Source organism: Leptidea sinapis, chromosome 15, assembly GCF_905404315.1.
Source record: "Leptidea sinapis chromosome 15, ilLepSina1.1, whole genome shotgun sequence".
Classification (NCBI taxonomy): Eukaryota; Metazoa; Arthropoda; class Insecta; order Lepidoptera; family Pieridae; genus Leptidea; species Leptidea sinapis.
In genome coordinates, this window is record NC_066279.1 from 5687651 (window position 1) to 5703622 (window position 15972).

General features: G+C 35.6%; 2 protein-coding genes across 3 annotated transcripts in view; one reads left to right on the plus strand and one right to left on the minus strand.

Moving 5' to 3' along the window:
* Positions 1 to 2482, minus strand: part of LOC126968232 (cuticle protein 21-like) — a 12318-nt gene extending 9836 nt beyond the window's left edge. The window contains exons 1-3 of one of the 2 annotated variants that reach the window (XM_050813109.1): positions 2436 to 2482; positions 1847 to 2341; positions 1444 to 1764 (exon numbers count right to left, since the gene is read on the minus strand). In XM_050813109.1, coding sequence (XP_050669066.1) covers positions 1516 to 1764; positions 1847 to 2341; positions 2436 to 2447 — 756 coding nt within the window. In that variant the 5' untranslated portion in view covers positions 2448 to 2482 and the 3' untranslated portion in view covers positions 1444 to 1515. Of the gene's footprint in view, positions 1 to 1443; positions 1765 to 1846; positions 2342 to 2435 lie in introns of those variants that run through there. The other variant, XM_050813110.1, reaches the window with a different exon arrangement.
* A 12519-nt stretch (positions 2483 to 15001) lies between these two features.
* On the plus strand, positions 15002 to 15889 carry LOC126968239 (cuticle protein 8-like). Its single transcript, XM_050813121.1, has 3 exons — positions 15002 to 15051; positions 15142 to 15426; positions 15512 to 15889. Exons 1-3 carry the CDS (start codon positions 15040 to 15042, stop codon positions 15812 to 15814), a joined length of 600 nt encoding a protein of 199 aa, XP_050669078.1. The 5' UTR covers positions 15002 to 15039; the 3' UTR covers positions 15815 to 15889.
* The last annotated feature ends 83 nt before the right edge of the window (positions 15890 to 15972 follow it).

The window sequence follows — 15972 nt, forward strand, 5'->3', positions numbered from 1 at the left end:
GCTGCGGGAGAAACAATTCCACTTTAAAGCATTTTCGCTGCGACACATGATTTCCGTTTAATATAATATCTTTTGAACTGAAGAAGGTAAGATGCTCCTAGTGTGTCCTTCGTGAGCTATCGCCGAGATCTGCCGATAAGTATAATTAAGTAACGGAGAAAAAAAGGGTTATTGTATTTAAAAAAAATGAACAACAACTTTTTAATTTTTACTCGTCCAACTTCCAAATCAAAACAATATATGGTGGAAAAGTGCTTCTCAAAAGCAAGAAAGTGAAACAAATAAATCACCATATAACAGAGTGAAGCGGTGCCGGGTGGGTAAAAGAATGAAGGAGTCCAAACACAATATGAACCATGGCGTCAGTACATTTGCCAAATTGTCAGCAGTATTCTCCAAAATAGGCAATTTTGTTGAAAATATCGATCGATACGTTCATATATTCACGTAAAACATACTTATATTACTTATACTAATATACTAGCGTAACAGACAGAACAAAACACTCTCCTCATTACGGCGAGACTAAATTTAAAATGTACATTTGTGCTAGTTTTACAGATGTGTTTCGGCCGTTCCCAATATACTATCTACAGATAGAGATAAATTACTACCTTCTACTGTTAGTAATTAGCTGTCTATAATCTGAAGCTTTCGTAATATACCCGATAAGTCATTCTAATCGCCTTACATTGGGACGCGTGAATTGCAATTTCCCTACAAGCCTCTATCGCTGGTAAGCTATACGTCGTCCCATTGACAGACAACGTGTACGGATAAGGTGAGTTACCGTCGATTGGGACAGAAAAGTCAACGATGGTTACGATCTTTATCTCAAGTAGGCCACAACCGGAGATAGACTGAATATTGGGAACGGCTGCTAATCGCTTCTCTGATCTGACTCGTTACTCGATTATCTTCTCATCCGCGTCAATATTCAAATTTGATTTGAAATATTATTCTTTGACTTTACGGCCCATCAAAAAACAGTGAGTTCTTATATACGGATAAGAAGGTCACCTGATGTTAAGTGATCACCACAGCTCATACTATCTAGTAACACCAGAGGAATCACAAGAGCGTGTCCGACCTTTTAAGCGTTGAATATACGAAAATATGAGTTCGAAAACCGAAAATACGTTGGTACGTGGCGGACGAGGATCGAACCGGGGTCTCCGTGGTGAGACTCAACAGTTCAACAGCGCAGACGACATTTACTTATATTTTAACCATTACACATCACAACACATTACAGAATGCACAATAAAAAATGAACCCCAAACTAGGACAAGATTGTGAAAAGGTCTTTGATGTTATCAATTGGCAATTATTATGAGTAACGTTCAATTAATATTAATATCAATATGTTCACATGGTTAAATCAATTACGACCATTAAGAAATATCAATATTTAAAAAGAAAGAGGGTTCTTAATAAAATATCTTATTTGTGATATCGCTATAATTTCAAAATCACTATTTTACATAACAATTCTTGACTAGAGTTTATTTACAATTAATGACTAGCAGCATAGATGGGGCCGTGAGCGGGAGCGGCTTGATGAGCGGGAGCGGAGTTGCTGACGACGGCGTTGAATCCGTTGTGCGGGTCAGCGGTGTACTGGACTGTGCGCACGGAACCGTCAGCCTCCAGCAGCGAGTACTCTCCGTGCACGACGTCGCCGTCGCGGCTCTCGTGCTGAGACTTGTTGTCACCGGAGTGGCCGTCCGCTACGGAGTAGGCGAAGTCGTACTTGGGGTGCGCCTGAAACATATGCAATACACTCGGGTCAATAGAGAAGCCGGTCGATACAAGAGTGATGACGTCACACGGGGCCGCTACTCACATCGTACTCCTCGACGACGGTGTGGACCTGGGCGGGGGCGGCGTGAGCGATGGCGACCGGCGCGGGGGCGGCGTAGTGGACGGGCGCGGCGAGCACTGCGGCTGAGCTGCCGTGACGAACGATGTTCTGAGAGGAGACAGCGCCGGCAGAGGAGTAGCGGGCGGGGGCGCCGTATGATACAGAGGCGATGGGTGCTGCGCGGTACGCTACAGCAGCGGCGAGGGGCTGGGCGTGGCGGACGATGTTCTGGGAGGAGACGGCGGCGGACGAGTAGCGGGCGGGGCCGGCTTGGTAGGAGATGGGGGCGGCTTGGTAGGAGATGGGGGCGGCTTGGTAGGCGACGGGGGCTGAGTGGTAGGCGACTGGTGCAGCTACTGCGATGGGCTGCTCATGACGAATAATGCTCTGGGAGGAGACGGCAGAAGCTGGGCTGTAGTGAGCAGCGGGGACAAGTCCAGCGGATGCAACCGCCAATAAGGCGCTTAAAGCAAATAACTGTAAGGGAAAAAGAATAATTGAGTTATACTGTTAGTCGGAATTACATACTAAATAATATAATATTTCATTTCCAATAGTTTAATATACTTACCTTAGAGTACATTTTGTTTCAATTTAATTGACCTACTGATACTTTATTACTGCAAGGACTCGTATATATAGTGATTCAATTTTTAAGAAATGTAATGACCTAACCTGTTCACCTTGCCTCTACTGATACTGTTTCATTGTACGAAGCAAATACGGGTTTTGGAGTGAAAAATGTGAAAGTAAATATTTAAACAATTTAAAAGTATTTTACTGTTTCATAGTAAAAATTGATTAGGCATGGAACCCCGTAGCTGTAACTTCTTCGCACTTTTACATAGATTAAGCGTATCCTACACGAGCGTAAGACATTGCCGGCTAGATTATGGGTACCACAACGGCGCCTATATCTGCCGTGAAGCAGTAATGTACAAGCATTACTGTATTTCGGTCTGTAGGGCGCCGTAGCTAGTGAAATTACTGGGCAAATGAGACTTAACATCGTATGTCTCAAGGTAACGAGCGCAGTGGTAGTGCCATTCAGAATTTTTGGAGTTTCTCAAGAACCCTGAACGGCACTGCATTGTAATGGGCAGGGCGTATCAATTACCATCAGCTGAACGTCCTGCTCGTCTTGTCCCTTATTTCATAAAAAAAGACATCTATATATTAAATATAATGTTTCTTCCGATGTAAGAACTCGGACATAAACATTCGAATATTCATCATACTACAAATGTTTAAATACTTAAATAATTCTAACTAGTTACCCTGAGATTTGCCATGAAGGCCACTTACCATTTATGGGACAACCTATTCGTTGTCGAGTCTCATAAATATAACCTAACACAATAAAACTCATTTATTTTCTTCCCGGAAACACCGCACAAGGAAGCTCATTCCACAGCTTATACGAGGAAGAAGTTCCTTCAAAAACCGCACTTTGGAAGAACGCCACATCTCCAAATGCTGGGAATGATATCCTAATTTGGGCCTGTCGTGCTGTCCTGCGTCGGAATCAGGTTAAACAGCTCTTCGGAAAATCCCCGTGATAGCTGAAGACTCACAATAAATCGATGCAGGTGATCGATCTTTGGTTCCTTTAGAATTCTTTTTGATCTCGGCTCAAACAAATGGCGCTTTTTTGCGTTCTTTTTAATAAAGTAAAATATAGAATATTGTACTGTCATTGTTACTGCTATAAAATAATCTAGTCCAAGTAGTAAGGTTTACTACACAGCCATTTTTAAATTAAACATTTATTTATAGATTATGCTTGAACAGCGACTGGGAATTTATCTTATGAAGCTTACTATTTACTAAATTGAGTTACAAGCCATCACAGGATACCGGCTAGATTATGGGTACCACAACGTCGCATTTTTCTGCCGTGAAGCAGTAATGTGTAAGCACTACTATGTTTAGGTCTGAAGGGCGCAATTTTAGTGCTACTCAGAATTTTTGAGTTTTTCAAGAATCCTGATCGCCACTGGGTATCAATAACCATCAGCTGAACGTCCTGCATGTCGTCCCTAATTGTCATAAAAAAATGCTACAATTACACAAAATAATGCATATTTTCCGAAACATTATTATTAATACATTAAATGTTGCTGCAAGATCGCTGCGTTGCAGTTCAAAGGTGAGACTGAGATCTTAATATTATAAATAATAAATTTTAGAAAGGTTAACGACTCATCTTAAATGAAGATGAGACATTGACCGCGAAATGTTGATGAATATGACGCATCCAAATTATTTTATAGTTGCATAATATAGATTTGTTGATGATGCAATTAATGTTATAGTGTTTGTTTGTCCGTCACAATTTCACGTTAACTAGTTCCGTTCCTACAAATGAAACTTTAGACTCTAGTTATCGTATTATTATATATAATTATATTAAGAGGGAGAAAAAAGAGAAGATGGAGTGATATTTTTCCTCCAAGAGTTGGACCAGACTGGAGGAGAAGAACCAAATATAGAGCGTATTGGAAAGGTTTAGGGTAGACCTTAGCTGTAGAGACAACTACTACTTAATTTATTTATTATAGTTAATTTAATACGAATTAATATTTAATATAGTTCATTTAATATCTAAGTTAATTTTAAATATTTTATAAGAATAGAAGAAAGAAAATAAAAGTTTTTTTATTTTTATTTCATACTTTTATTTATAATACACCTATTTAACGGAGAGGTATGAATATAATATTATTTGTGAACAGAAGATCAGCCGGATAAAAAACTACAACATTGACAAGCCACGTTGTCAACGTAACAATAATCAGATAATAAAATATTTATTACTTTTGCTCCTCGCCGTATTTCTAGCAAAACTTATAATTAGAGACCAATCTCTGTATGACTGTAGACTAGATGAGGGAAATGTGGACCATTTTTTCTTTAGGTGCCATTTAATGAAGTCTTCCTTGTACTATTTTATCAGCTGGGTTGCCAAGCTGCCACACCGCGCGTGGCGCACGAGGAATTCATGTCTACCGACGCTAAGGTCACCGCATGACGCAACGGGCTCGGATTACATAATAATTTATTGCTTTTGAAGTGTTTGGGCTTGTTTATAAAAATCGCTTTTGTTTTTAAACAGCCTAGCGCTTTGTTAGATAACATTAACAATAGATAATGCGTAATTTGAACAAATTTCGTATAAAGTATGCCATGCATTTTTTATGATTTTTTTAGATTTACCTACAGATTACATTTCGATTATTACTAATGAATGTAGTAATTTCTTATAACTAAAACATATTTCAAAGTTACTAATTAGTAATATAATAATTACCAAAATATCATAGATAATACAAAAAAGAATTTTTAAATCGACTGCTACAGATGACTGGTTGGTGTGTTTGTTTCGAGTGAGCGAATGAATATTAGCTTATGGTGCCGATATTATCATTAACAATGTCACGACTAAGACGATCAAATAATTCCTGACAAAGATGTAATGCAACTAGGATTCGAAACATTGCGAATGAAAGGACTGAGGAAAAGAACCGCGTTAGTGTGGATCGACGTCGTGCTATGAATCACAAGAGCAAACCGTAGCAGCCCGTAAAACGGATCGGCTGGCAATATGAAATCGTCCTGTTAAACCTCACAGATCAACAACTTATAGATAATTTTCGACGCACAAGAAGAAATTTATGAAGTACTGATTTAAATCGAGCAGCGTTTCGATACGATTGCAGTACTTATACTGTACTGTAGTACTGCTTGCATACTAGCGTTTGCATTGGGCCGAAGGACGTTATTTGCGAGTATTCTGCGGGGAAACGCAAGAATTGTGCTGCCATTTTCTAGAAAACACTCAAAAATACAATTTTTTTTCCAAATGACCTCATTTGGGGCAGACATCTAAGAACGAGGATTTAATCCGACATTCAATGTAATTATTTATTTACATACTTACACACAATACAGTAGAAGAATAACATACCTACTATACTTATTCCTATGTATTGTGTATGCTAATTCTAAAAAAAGTGTTTATAAATCAGTAATACGGGTTTTGCTTTTGATATTGTAGATATAAGGACAGATTCACCATCGTATTGGATCACTGCAATCTCTCGAAGATGCACAGCTTAAAATTTTACAATTATACTTCATGGGAAACATGGACAAATAACTTAATGGATGTCAAGAGATCAATACAGCAATGATAATAGCAATTCTTCAGATCTGCAGCAACTACTTAATGAACATTTTGCATGTCGAGTTAGCCCGCAAATCTTTAATTTCCGATCCGTCTCGCATTCGCCCTGACCATTAAAATCTTAAGGCCAATCCTTGAAAGTTTGTGGTCTGAATCAAGACAATCCATTTCCCATGTTCAATCTATATACATATAAGAGATTTCCATGTATATAGTCACTCATCATGATATCTCTGGAACCACTAGAGCTAAAGACTTGAAATTTGGTAGGAATATTCTTTTCAATGAGTAGAGGTCAGCTAAGTAAGGATTTTCCAAAATTCCATCCGCAAGAGTTTTTCTTTTATTATGAACAGAACAACGTCTGTCGGGTCAGCTAGTATTTTATATAAATGTATTAAACAAAATATTTTAAAGTAACTAATTTTATCTGTGTTTATCCATTTTAATCTCAAAGCATCTATAGTTATTTCAGCTAATAAGAAAATAAAACTTTTTACAATCTTGGCACCGATGATTACCGATTAACACCGATGTGTGATGTTAACGTGACTTTAGCTGAATTATTGAGGTGCCAATTACACAGTAAATACAAAAAGAAGAATACAATAAATATATTTTTAACTAATTATTTTTTTTATCAGACTATTGCTTGTGGCTTTATATTGTTAAATTTTTCAAAATTATTTAGCTTTTAGTTGTAAATAAAGAACGCATATTATACCTTATAAGCATGTCGAGTTAGCCTATAAGTGGAGTATTCAACATTATAATTTTTTTTTAAATGTCCATAGATAATAATAATAATATTGACACATTTTATACACAAAATATCTTGCCCCAAAGTTAAGCATATATAGCCTGTGTTATGGGTTACAAGACAACGATATATTTAATACAATATACTTACTTAAACATACGTAAATTCATATAAACATACATAAATACATTTAAACATCCATGACTCGGAAACAAACATCCATATTCATCATATAAATGCTTGCACCTACCGGGGTTCGAACCCGGGACCTCTAGCTTAGTAGGTAGAATCGCTAAAAACTCGGCTATACAGGTATACATAGAATAGTTGTATGCACGTTGGCTTCCTAATAAATAAATAAAAATAAATAAATAAATCTTATGGACCGCGTTACTTAACTACCTACCCGACGACCTGTATAGCCGAGTGGTATAGCGATACTACCTACTAAGCTAGAGGTCCCGGGTTCGAATCCCGGTAGGTGCAAGCATTTATATCATGAATATCGATGTGTGTTTCCGAGTCATGGATGTTTAAATGTATTTATGTATGTTTATATGAATTTATGTATGTTTAAGTAAGTATATTGTATTAAATATATCGTTGTCTTGCAACCCATAACACAGGCTATATATGCTTAACTTGGGGCAAGATAATTTGTGTAAAAAGTGTGTCAATATTATATTATATTATACAGTGTACCCGACACGCAATTATTACTCATTATCATAAAACAAAAACTCTAAATTAATAATGCAATTAATCCCTCACGTAATTAGTCACACGTTAAAAACGAAAGTAATTTATAATGTTGCGTTACCTGTTTGGGCGTAGCATAAAATAACGACCTAGTTTTAAGGTCAGGGACGGCAGGATTAATTTTGGCGTTCAGATTCTGTTTCGATAAGTTGTGCTGAGCGTCACGTTTTCTAGTGCAGTCATTATTTCAATTGGCTAAGTTTCTAATAACTTATCTAACTAGATGTTATCGATTTAAATTATAAAGATAATAATATGTTATGTTTTCTTAAAAGTTCTAGTAAGTTCACTTCTAGGATTAATACACAAATAAAATTTGAAAAACAAAATTTTATGAACGATGCGGGATTCGAACCCACGACCTCCGGCGTTCCGTGCCGGTGCACTAACTAAATTCTTTTTGCTTAGTTCAACTCTCAGGTTGTGGGTTCGAATCCCGCATCGTTCATAAAATATTATTTTTCAAATTTTATTTGTGTATAAAGATAATAACGGACCCGATAGATGTTGTTCTGTACATAATAAATAGAATACTGATTTTTTATGAAATTGTCAATAATATTTCATAACATCAAGAATTATTTGTAAAATATGATCCCTGTTGTTATAGCGTATTAAAAAAACAACTGACTAGATCTCGTTCAAACCAATTTTCGGTGGAAGTTTGCATGGTAATGTACTTCATATATTTATTTTAGTTTTATTATTCTCTTATTTTAGAAGTTACAGGGGGGGGGACACATTTTACCACTTTGGAAGTGTCTCTCGCGCAAACTATTCAGTTTAGAAAAAATGATAATAAAAACGTCAATATCATTTTTGAACTCCTATCGATAAATGTCCCACACGTATGAAAAAAAAATTTTTAGTTTCAATTCTAAGTATGGGGAACCCCCAAAATTTATTTTTGTTTTTTTTTATTTTTGTGTGAAAATGTTAATGCGGTTCACAGTATACATCTACTTACCAAGTTTTAACAGTATAGTTCTTATAGTTTTGGAAAAAATTGGCTGTGACATACACGAACAGACAGACAAACATGTCCAAAAGCGTTCCGTTTTTTGCCTCAAAAAACATCACGTACATAAATATACATACAAATAAAAGCAACTAATTGTATAGAACTAAATAAAACACTTTTTAATGGATTAAAACGCGTTAAATTGTAAGTTGTTAAACTAATGTATAAAAACAGTTATAATTACACGGGTATTAATCGTTTAAAAAGTGTTTTAAATGTGGAATACTCGCGTTAATCACAGACAATACTTTAAAGAACTAACTGTCCCGACAGTCGTTGAGAGCAAAGAGGATAAGGTTTTAAATTTATTTAAAACATGTGATTTAGTATGCAGTCATTTTATTAATTACCGATATTGAATGTTCCCATTATTTTCCATAACAACTAAAAATTTTAATTGGCAACGATAAAGAAACGAATTTTTATTTTTATGACAATAAGAATTAAAAAATAAAGGTAATTGGGACGCCCTGCGCATTGCAACGCAGTGCCGCTAAGTATTATTTAAAAAAAAAAATTTAAGTAGGCGTTACTTTGCGGAAATCCATAATTATACAAATGATGACACGAAACTGCAGTCTTTGCAGTCTCGTGCCAGATTTTGGCAAGACAACACGTCCTGAGGATGCCTCATGTAGAGGCGAAACACGTGTCGAATTGTTTAAAGACAAATATTGACGGAATTAACACTGCACAAAACTCAAATCATTTGTATAATTATTAAAAAACCCAAAAATTCTGAGCGTTGCGCTCGTCACCTTGAGACATAAAATGTTAAGTCTCGTTTGCCCAGTAATTTCATTAGCTAGGGTGCCGTTCAGACCGAAACACAATAATGTTTACACATAAAAAAAAATTACTGCTTCACGGCTAATGACCTTAGTCACCTCTTACGACACCCATAGGTCTAGGACTTCCTTATTCTTTTAACAATCTGAATAACATTTTATTTTAATTAATTTAACCAATGATTTTAAATTAATTTAGTTACTATGCAAAGTTTCGAAGTTACATTCCGAGTATTTTCATAATGCCGACAGCTATAAGTTACGATTTAGAGTCAACTTTGTGATTTTTTATCGTGGAAATTCTACGACATCATATTTCCACATAAGTTAGTCACTAGATCATATCCTAAATTTAAATACAAATTTATTTTAAGGTGATTTATATAGAAATGTTGATACAATTCAATATCTTGCTAAGCCATTTGAGGGCCCACTCTGCCTTTAATGTGCTTGTAATTTTAAATGTTTTTTTATATTTATTTACAAAATAATAATAATGTAACTTATATATATTTTTATTTTACATGGTGAACATGACGTTCCCCTGTTGTTAAGTGATAAGCCCCAAACATTACGATACAGTGTCGCTCAGGATTCTTGAATAACAAAAATTCTGATAATATTTTAATATCTCAGTAGCCCAGTAATTTTACCAGCTAAGGCGCATTTCTGTCCATCAAAAAATCAAAATCCTGTATGATGAAGTATCGTACTGGTAAATTGTTTGAACTCGAATGACCACCGTCATATCCAATAAGTAGATCCTATAAAAAACTGAAAAAATAACTCCAGCTCGTGAGGGATTTGAACCCCCGACCTCCTCTAAGATCAGGGTCATAGATGGGCGCTCTAACCGCTGAGCTAACGAGCCTGTTACAAAAACAAACAAAATTTACTAAATGCTTACAATGAATCAGACTTTGCGATACGAAATGACGTCAGCATGACTCGTCATACGATGGTCTACATTCATCAAAACACTGGCCGTTTTGATAAGCTAATCGTGAATGTTTCAGATACCGTTATCTTTACAAATATAATAGAGACACACCCATGGATAAATTTTAGCGGAACGCAAGAAAAAAGTTTGATTGGTTTGTTGCAATTATTATGCGTACTGGCATGCGTACAAATTTGAATAAATCCTATAAAAAATAAAGTTTTCGAATGTTTCTTTTTCGTATTGGTAAAATGAAAGGATGAGATTATGCTAGCTGTAAAATAAGGGTGTTAACTTCTTAAGTGACACTAACGAGCACCTTACCAATATAAATAAAACATGGAAATAGCAAAAACGTAAGTCAACATCACAGGAGACCAAAGAGCTTGCAGTTACGTCGGACAAAGAATTATTCTAGCTATTCAAAGCAGTGTTCCCCCTGCCAGTATCTTCGGAACCTTGCCTAGAGGGACTTTTTTGAGTAACATATTTTAGTTATCATATTATACATATTATTTAACGTTTTTAGATTTAGATTCTGCTTAAATTCGTAAATATTAATATTACTGCAAAAGAGAGCTGTTCGTGCTATATATCAGCTTGGTTATAGACAGTCTCTCAAAGAAAAATTTAAAGAAATAAATATTATGACTGTTCATTGTCAGTACATTTATGAAAATTTAATATATGTTCACAAAAATCGTCACCTTTTTGCTCTTAATAGTGATTTCCATTATTATAACACTAGAAATAAGGGATTGCTTGTAACTAATTCTAGTAGGCTTCATAAGATACATAATAGCTTTAAGGGTAAATGTATACACTTCTACAATAAAGTACCAACCACTGTTCAGGCATTATCTATAAATAAATTTAAATGTTTTATAAAAAAATGGCTCTGTCGTAAATCCTATTACTCCACTGCTGAATATCTAAATGATCGGACAGCCTGGGACTAGATTGTGATTATTTTATAGCGATAGAATAGAGACTGTACAATATTGTATATTTTTATTGAAAAGTGCGCAAAAAAAAGAATGCTCGGAGAGTTTCTTGTGCCGCTTCTTCTCTCTCAGAGCGCCATTTGTTTCCGAAGCGGTAGTAGTATCTAGTAGTATAAGAAATGACATCAAAAAGAATTCTAAGGGAATCAATTTTGAGAAAATAAATGCCTTTTATGCCTTTTATTATATATATATACTTACCTAACCAATTGTTTGTTACATTAAGTACATTATATTTTTAATACAACGACAATGTGATTACGGCTACTATGTTACTGAAGATCACATTCTTCATTCACCTGGTCTGTCACAATGTAAACGAAGAATTTGTCAATCCTTATGCTGAATTCGACGAGAGACTGTTATGTAGAATTTTTCACGTAAAATTAAATAACATATTCTTTCAACAGCAGATAGTTAATTTTTCAGTTAATGATCATTTATAAGGGAACAGATTCATATATATACATGTATATTTAAACATACCAACAGACATAGCAGAAATCATAGCCCTCTGTTTTGCGTCGCTATAGTCGAGTTTGGTTAAGTTAGAATAATAAGATTTATGACATGAAATGAACTTGTTTGCGCAGTATTTCCAGAACGACACGACCTGGGTACCTTTAAAAATGCTCGTTTACCTTACAGGTCAGCGACGCTCCTGTGATCCCTTTTGTGTACGGGAGAATTTGTGCAGCAATGATCACTTAACATCAGATGAAGCAAACGCTTGTTAGTCCACTTCTCATATAAAAAATACCATAGATCTTATAAAAACTACGACTATGATATTATTCATCTCAACATCTAATGATAATAGAACATTAAACAATACCACAAACAATAGAGTGATATCATTACTGAATTGAAAACAAGATGAAACGGTTCTCATCAAATCATTGCCACACACAATAGGGGAAGCTATACTGTTACTTGTATTCAATTATGAGCCTCGTGCTAATTATAATCAGAATTTAATATACCAACCACATTAAGTCTAGTCTGTCAGCTTGTCTGGGATCTCTACCATGCTATTATCGGTGAGTACTTTAGCAAACAAACAAGAAATCATAATAATGAATATTTTTTTTGTATAATTCTAAGCCCAAACATAAATTTTAATTTAAATGAAATGATAAATAATCATATTTGAATTTGAGTTACAATAAATTCCATTCCGAGATCTGGTATTGACCAAATTTTAAAAACCTAAATTTTAAAATTAAATAGTATTAATATGTCTTTCAATTATTATAGGTAATATGCCTGATATGGTGCTTTATAAATATTATTAAATCTGAAGAAAAAATATCTATTCAAACGTATAGCAGACACAGTGCACCTCTTTCAAATAAACTCCGCAAATTTCAAGCAAATCCAATGAGAAAACGTCATATCAATAACATACAATATGCTCCCTTGCCGTTGAAATCACTTGATAGCTTCGATATTAACACTGAAACCACACGTTCGACATTTCAAATAGATAATACTGAGACGTATGAAATGAAAAAAGAAAATAAAGAACCCCATAATACAGAAAACGATCAAAATATGGCTCATCAGCCTAATGTTGGCTTGGCTAACATCGGCGCTTATAATTTACAATATGGAAAACAAAATATGGATGATGACGAAACAATAAAAAAGTATAATGAAATGGTTGGTATAATTTTGAATTTGTTTATTGATTTAATTATAATTATGATATTAATTTGCATGTTTTAGGTGGATCAGTACAAATATTCAAAAACAATACCAGCAGAGGATGTGAAAGCAACTGACGAAAATTATTTTCACAAAAACTCTGCCCCTAATGTATATTTTGAAAAGTCCATTATCTATCCATCTGAATCACCATTTAAAGAAGATAAGAATCGGTAAATAATAATTCAGTGTTTTATAACATTTTTATTGATAAAAAAAAATATTGAAGTAGGCGTTACTTTGCGGAAATCCATAATTATACAAATGATTTAAGTTTTCTTTAGTGTTAATTCCGCCAATATTTGTTTTTAAACAGTCTCGTGCCAGATTTTGGCGAGACAACTCGTGCTGAGGATGCCTCGTGCAGAGGCAAAACACGTGTCGAATTGTTTAAAAACAAATATTGGCGGAATTAACACTAAACAAAACTTAAATCATTTGTATAATTTTGATTGATGTTATTACAGTAATTTATGGGGAACGTCTTGGCTTTATTGCATAGGATACCGGCTAGGTGTGTCCCACAACGGTGCCTTTTGCTATGGTAAATCAGTAATGTGCATTATTGTGTTCGAAGAACGCCGTAACTAGTGAAATTACTGGGCTATAAGATGTTATATCTTGTCTCAAAATGACGAGCGAAATTGGGACGCCTTTTACAATTTTGAGTTCAATCTTCTGAAAATTTCTAGAACCCTATTACATCATTGAACCGCAGGAAGCTTGAGCACCAACGAAAAAAATAGTTGTAGGTATAGATTAAATCAACTACAAACTTCTGACTTCTTCTGTGTGTAAAATAGTCTTATAATCCTTAGTTTTATATCTGATATTAGCTTTTGTTTAAATTTAAAATGATAGAAAAAAAGGAAACGCTATGGACATCAGCAATACCAGAGGTCATGATGAACCAGATTACAAGAGATTTTTTCCTCGACTCAATGTCTTTCTAAATATATTGCCATACGACAATTCGTTCAAGAAGCAGTACTTTATAGATGTGTTTCAGTTTAGAGTGCACCGTAGCTAGTAAAATTGCTGGGCTAAATCAGGCGTAACATCTTATGATGTATAGAAATGAGTTGCTGTTGAGAATTCTGCGCGGCACTGTATTGAAATAAGCAGGGCTTTACAGTGCAGCAGTTGCACTTTTTAGTATAAAAAAATCTGCAAGCTAACAAAATAATTATTATGATTATTACACGTAGCATGAGTTGACGTTTCGACTTAGCGAAATCTTTGGAATATAAAAATATTTTTGATTACCTTAAACAAATAATAGAATATTAATAATATATTCTATATTAAGTTATTATTATATTAAGTCAAAGTTAAATATTTAATCAAATAAGAAACGACTTTTGACTAGCCTTATTAATTTTTTACATTAATAAATTAGATAATAATCTTATGTAAATTACTAATACTATTCAATTTTGTTTCAGATATGTTAAAACATTATCTGCGATGGAGACTGATAACATTCAACCGTATTACGTAGTAAAATCACCGCATTTACATTTAAACATTGCTCGTTCATTCAACATGGCTAATTTTTCTGCCAAGGAGCCTATCGCATACAGCATCGCTAAATTGAGAATGCTGAACAAAAATATGCGACAACCGCAAGAAGCAACTCCAAATCAAAATACGCGTTTATTTCTAAATTCAAGCAAAAATTTTTATATAAAAAATAGTATTTACAACAAATATAATGTTTAATTGCAATAGAAACCTGTTAGATAGACTATATTCTTAGATAGCCAAATAATAAATAAACATGTATGTTACCTTTATTATTTATTATTATAAGTCGACAACAACTTACACTTTTAGGAATGTGTCAATGAAAGTGTTCGGAGAACGGTTGGACGGATTAGACAAAATCTCCCTCGGGCAAGGTAAGACGACTACATACAGTGGCCACGAAGTGTCTGCTCGTGTATATAAGACCGTGGACCTAGAAATTGAAATCATTCAGTAACCGATCTCTACAGAATACCAATCAAAATGTTTTCCAAAGTAAGTTTTTTTTTTGCAAAGTCAAAGCATTAGCGTTAAGTCGAGTGTATCTAAATTAGGATATTAATATTAACATCATAATTTTTGCAGATCGTAACTCTTTGCGCGCTGGTCGCTGCATCATCAGCCGGTCTCCTGCCAGCTCCGGCGCACTACTCCGCAGCTTCAGCAGTCTCCTCCCAGAGCATCGTGCGTCATGACCAGCCCGGTGCTCACGTGGCTCTCGCAGCCCCCGTCGCCAAGCTAGCCCTCGCCGCCCCGGCATACTCTGCTCCCGCCGTGTACCATTCAGCACCAGCCCCAGTGGCCTACCACGCCGCACCAGTCCACTACGCCGCACCCATCGCTAAGGTCGTCGCCCACCAAGAGGAGATCGTGAGTGTCCCGCATTTGTTACTCGTGTCTGTTATAAATATATGAGGCGGGAGGGTTCTAATAAGTGTTCCCGTTGTCATTACAGGCCTACCCCAAGTACGAGTACAACTACTCAGTCGCCGACGGACACACCGGTGACAACAAGCAGCAACAAGAAGTCCGCGACGGTGACGTCGTGAAGGGATCTTACTCCTTCCACGAGGCTGACGGCTCCATCAGAACCGTGGAGTACTCCGCTGACGACCACAGCGGCTTCAACGCGGTTGTTCACAACACCGCCCCCACCGCCGCCCCCGTCGTCTACAAGGCCGCTCCCGTCTACGCTGCGCCCGTCGCCTACAAGGCTGCCCCAGTCTACGCTGCCCCAGCCCACCAATACTACCACTAAACTGTTGTGATAACCATGTGAAATGATGTTGACTGCCTATTTATTGTAAATAAATGATGTTTTTAATTTATATAATAGTCTTATTTTTCTTATTTACTACTTACTTACTTGCGTTACTTGCTTACAAAAAAAGCTAAAAACCACAAAACCATAACTTT

Coding starts and splice junctions, on each gene's coding strand:
- LOC126968239 (XM_050813121.1), top strand. Junction 15,427..15,511: donor TCGCCCACCAAGAGGAGATC/GTGAGTGTCCCG, acceptor TTGTCATTACAG/GCCTACCCCAAGTACGAGTA.